The 5,169-nt window shown below is 43.8% G+C and overlaps 1 protein-coding gene across 1 annotated transcript; it reads right to left on the bottom strand.

Annotated features, from left to right (window-relative positions):
- Nucleotides 1-591: 591 nt before the first annotated feature.
- On the bottom strand, nt 592-3,211 carry LOC136983813 (xaa-Arg dipeptidase-like). The gene is made up of 6 exons (XM_067280678.1): nt 2,972-3,211; nt 1,706-1,857; nt 1,491-1,640; nt 1,290-1,431; nt 983-1,231; nt 592-906 (listed from the first exon to the last, which is right to left on the bottom strand). The coding sequence occupies exons 1-6, from the start codon at nt 3,204-3,206 to the stop codon at nt 614-616; spliced, it is 1,221 nt and encodes a 406-aa protein (XP_067136779.1). The 5' UTR covers nt 3,207-3,211; the 3' UTR covers nt 592-613.
- Between the last annotated feature and the right edge of the window lie 1,958 nt (nt 3,212-5,169).

Raw genomic sequence — 5,169 nt, 5'->3', positions numbered from 1 at the left:
ACAATGGCCCATTGTCTGGCGTCCCAATTCGTTTCCACGCAATTATCTGGCTAAAAAGAAATAAACGCGCAATTATCCGCTCTTATAACTGCTTAGGTTTTTCCACTTTTTGCGTCTTTCGGACCGGACGGTCACTGCGATTTCTGTACAATTAAAGGCGGACTTTTAGCCCAATTCCGCAATTTCTAGACCAAACGAAGCGATTAACTCGACTCTATTTAAATGCTAATTCGGATGACAATCGTTAATAATCGTTATTCATTGCTCTATAACCCGAAAAGACCCCTTCCACTCGGATACAATGGCAGACCCACGTGCTATAAATTACCATTTTCCTCGATTACATTTAATGGACGAACTGTTGCGTCTGGGTTTCCATTTTCGCGGCGTAACGACCAATCAATTGGTTACTGCGCCGCGAGTCGAAACCATTTTCGTCCCGTTGGCGCCATTTTTTGTAATTTATGGAAGGATTTCCCAAATTTGCCGTTCTGAAGTCTTTAATATTCCTTCCTCTCCGCAAAATTATGTAAATTATTCTCTTAACTGAACATTAACGCGCTGTACCCGAAGCAGCAAGACACTACTCAGAGGGATATTTTGTTTATTTACGTCATTTCTCGTCTTCCCGCAGATCGTTCTTAAATCGAATTTTAATTTCGGCCAGTAATTCGGCTTGTTTCATCAGTTGGACGGCCGTCAGGGCTAAGGACTTGGCGGCGATCAGAGTGGGTGGTTGGGCCTTCCACGATCCCGCCGCTCGTGCAAACTCCGTGGAGTGATTGGGCGCCGACGTCCCTATGGAGTAATTGGGGTGGATGCTGGGAACTACGTGCGAAACGCTCCCGAAGTCGGTGGAAGCCACGAAAGGAACCACTCGGGAATCTCCGTCGTTGAATTTCACGCCTGCGCACACATCCAGACGTCATTATCCACCCCGTTATATTATTCGTTTAGTTTATAAAAAGCGCGAGAGACTTACCGAATCGCGTGGCGTGACTCTGGTATATCTCCGCCATTTTGCCGTTGGATATCAGATTGTTGGGTCCGTGGTTTTCTACCAATTTATAAACCAGGCGACACCCCGTGCATTGGGCAGCCGAATCGAAACACTTGTGGACTTTTACGCTCAGTTCTTCCAATTCTTTCCACTTGGCCGCTCTGACGTAGAACTCGATTCGACTTTGGTCGGGAATGACGTTGGGAGCACTTCCACCTTGGGTGATCACCGCTGGAAAAGCCAATCGTGTCACCGGACACCTTCCGAAATCGGGGATTAACGCACTTACCGTTTATTCTGGAAGTGGATTTGACGTGTTGTCTCAGACAGGCCAAACTGTTGTAGGCGATGACGGCAGCGTCCAGGGCGTTGACTCCGTCCCAGGGAAATCCGGAAGCGTGAGCGGCCTTACCGAGAAACGTGGCACTACCCTGCAAAATGCCGATTCGTTCCGACTGGGTTTTGACAAGAAGCCAACAGTCGCACTTACTTTGACGTTTCCTATAAAAGGAGGAAGCAGGTAATCGGAGTTGCTAGGATGAACCATCATGGCCGCGTCCACCCCGTCGAAGGCTCCTTTTCTTATCATTTCCACTTTTCCGTTTCCTCCTTCTTCGGCCGGAGTTCCCAACACTATTATCTGAAACGTCCAGACTTGAAAATACGGGAAAAAAGAAATTTTAAGGAACAAGTACCCGCAATTACTTTTCCCGGAAGAGAAGGGTCTGCTCGTAGAGCGTCCTTGATCCCGATTCCCGCCGCAACTCCCGCTTCGGCTATTAAATTGTGACCACAGGCGTGTCCCAGACCCGGAAGCGCGTCGTATTCGCATATAACTGCCAACGTCACTTCCGCACCTGCAAAAAAATGATACGATTTCACGCTCGAGACCCAACAGGTGTCATATATCTAGAAACAAACGGTACGAAAAATTATCTGTTTTTTCCGATAGAGACAGCCTTGAAGGAAATATACGGCATCGCCGGTTAGAAATATTTAAAATTCGCATTTCCCGTTGGCGGTAACAAAAGAGTAAGGCGATTCCTCGGGTATTTCCACCATTTCCAAACGATTAAAGCGGTTTTTACACGAGGTAAAGGTTGTGACCGGGCCTCCGAGCATCGGCGGAGAAGAATTATTCGATATTTTATCGTCGGGCCAGTAATATTGTTGTTGGCGAAAAAAGGAAATTGTTATCGTTGTTATATCTCGATCTCGAAAGCTTTCGATTTACTTTATCTCTTCTGGCCAAAACAATTGCTCTCCAAAAAGTAAAAATACAAAAAGATGTTGTTAAAAATCCTCTCGTTCGGATCGAGCCGGCCATCGACCAAATGATAATAATTACGACTCTTCTCCTCCTTAATACGTCGGCCTTTAACGAGGTAAATGCCAGTTCTTTGCACTCGGCTCGTGAACGAAACGAAACTCGATGTCGTTAATTAATCGAATTGGTTCGACGTCGATTTCGCCGTAATGCGAATAGTAAACGGGAACGAATTTGCGCCTGGCTGCAGCTTACAGCCTCATATTTTACGTGTATCCACGGAGAAGAACCCGTCGTACGCTAAGGCTACGGTAACGTAAACACCTTTCTCTGGCGATTTAATGCCGAGGATTTTAAAAGTATTTGTTTGCGAATAATATTTTTAAAGGAAAAATTCAAAATGGCTATAAATATTCGATTTCGCTTTAAAAATTCCGATGATAAATTCTGTGGCGCGGTCGAATGTGTCCTTCGGAGGATTCCCGTCCGGACGTCGATAATAAATTGCCAACGTTCCTTTCTTCCATATATTTTCCTCCCGAGCTAAACGTAACAATGGACGGAAACCTCCGTTCCGAATTTTATCTCGTATCCAATTACGTTAATTGCAATTATTGCCAACGACGGTTTCCGAGGGAGTCGACGTTAATTCTAATCCGAAACGTTACGACAAATTTTTAAAAAATTAAAAGAAAGGGTCATACCGTCGTTAGCTTCGTATTCGGCTTTAAACCCCGTGGGTAATATGTAATTTCTGGTTACGCGAAAGCCGTCGTCTTCCAAAAACTGGCTCAGAAAATCGTGAGCCAATTTCTCTTCGAATTTCAATTCGGGATTTTCCCATAATTTTCTGCTCAGTCGATAATATTTCTTTTCTTCGACCGAGGGGGAGCGAAGTTCCTCGTCTATTTTCGCCATGCATGCGGCGTACGCGTCCATCGTCATTCTTCCTCACCCCCGTTAACTATCGCCTCGCGTATTCGATAAGAATTTATACCGTGCACGAAACCTTGAACGTTGCTCCTTAGTTTTTCCTCCTTAAATCGACTGGAAGAAAACCCGTCGTAACATCCACCCTGTTACGAAACACCGAGTTTTTATCGACACCGACCCCGCGTCGGTTCTAAATTTTATTTAGATACCGGTGAGGGTATCGTTCGAATTGTTCCCTGCATTTTTCGAAAGAGCAATTTTAGAAATCGGCAACGGCTCTTCCTCTCGGCTTCGTTCTTTTCGTCTATAGTCTATTTGTGTTTAACGCGTGTACGATACCTGTATATGCGTTTAACACGTACGTATCTATATATATAATCGAGACGAGTTGATAATAATAATAATAATAATAATAACTCTCCCATGGTCACCACCTGGTCGTGGTGGGAAAGCCCAGTAATTTTACTGATCCATAGGGCAATGCAGGCTGGAGCACAAGCTCCTGGTAGGGACACCCATGCCAGTAAGGTCTATGGGGAGAAATGAAGCTAAGAGTGACCACACACCCACATTCTGTGGAGATACGTATCATGGTAGTAACCAGATCTAAATGTGATACCGGCTCGGACGTCGCCCGGGTTAACAAGGTCCGCGTTCGTGAGTTAGGCAGAGGCTCACGTTCGAAAAATAGGCCACAGTCTCCCTTGGTTACCGGTGGCGAAAGCAGCACCGGCCCAAGCATGGCTACTGCAATGCCCTCAACAGATGTGAGGAACAAACCCAGCCTTGGTGTTTCTGTGGCAATGCATCCACAGACCACAAAGGCTGGAAAACCACGCCAACGGATGAAATGGACAGTAGAAATGAACGAGTTTATCATCCGTACTTACTACACGATCACAAAACTCGAAACAAACATGACAGCATACAGACAACAACTATACCATAGATTCACACAACAGTATCCTCATCTCACTGTCACCGAACAAAGGGATGTTGATCAAAAAAGAACAATTATACACAACAACCTTATTCCACAAACAACACTTGAACTTATCAAACAACAGGTTGCTGATCAAATACATCAACAGACAGAAACATCTAACATTAATGAAGATCATGTAACCTGTCAGGATAATCCAGTAACAAGCATTGATAATAACACACATACAACAATTACCACTAATGATACTACAGACACTTCCTCGTCCATCACTGATAACATAGACATGGATTTAGTTAATACGCTCTCACTTATATTTCAGGAAACACTCACTAAATATACAGGCACAGATCCCACACAAAGACCACGAATACCAAAAATCAACACGTCGAAGGAAGTAGGAAAAACACTAAATTATGTAAACACTCACTTACTACCACACTACATTCATTCAATTTCTACACTCGCAGACATTCATACATTAGTTTATGCTGGGGCAGTCACAGTAGTGACACACCATGGACTGAAAGTACAATCACAGACAAATACACAGAAAACACAATTCTATCACAAGCCTGCCTGGCAGAGAAGAATAGAAACACAAATAAATGACATTAGACAGCAATTAGGCAGGCTGACACAATACACAAAAAACAACATAACACCCAAATTAAGAAAACAGCTCAAAAACATTTTCAAGAAAATAAAAACACACACAAAACATGAACGTCACAACACACGCATTACAGAATACATTGATACACTAAAACAAAAACTTGCTGCCAAAGCACGTAGACTCAAACGATACAAAACATGTACACTACGAAAACAACAAAATAAATTATTTACAAACAATGAAAAACTCTTTTACAGACAAATTAATAACAAAGCAAACACTGATACACAGCACAGTGGCACACCAACAGAAGAAGAACTCACAACATATTGGTCTTCTCTTTGGTCCAGTGCTGTCACGCACAATGCCGATGCAGGCTGGATCGAGGAGGAGAACAGAAACTTACACAA

This window comes from Centruroides vittatus, unplaced genomic scaffold (assembly GCF_030686945.1).
Source record: "Centruroides vittatus isolate TY-2023 unplaced genomic scaffold, ASM3068694v2 contig_89, whole genome shotgun sequence".
In the NCBI taxonomy this organism is placed as follows: Eukaryota; Metazoa; Arthropoda; class Arachnida; order Scorpiones; family Buthidae; genus Centruroides; species Centruroides vittatus.
Note: the sequence above shows the minus strand (reverse complement) of the source record. Positions and strands in the feature narration are given on the sequence as shown.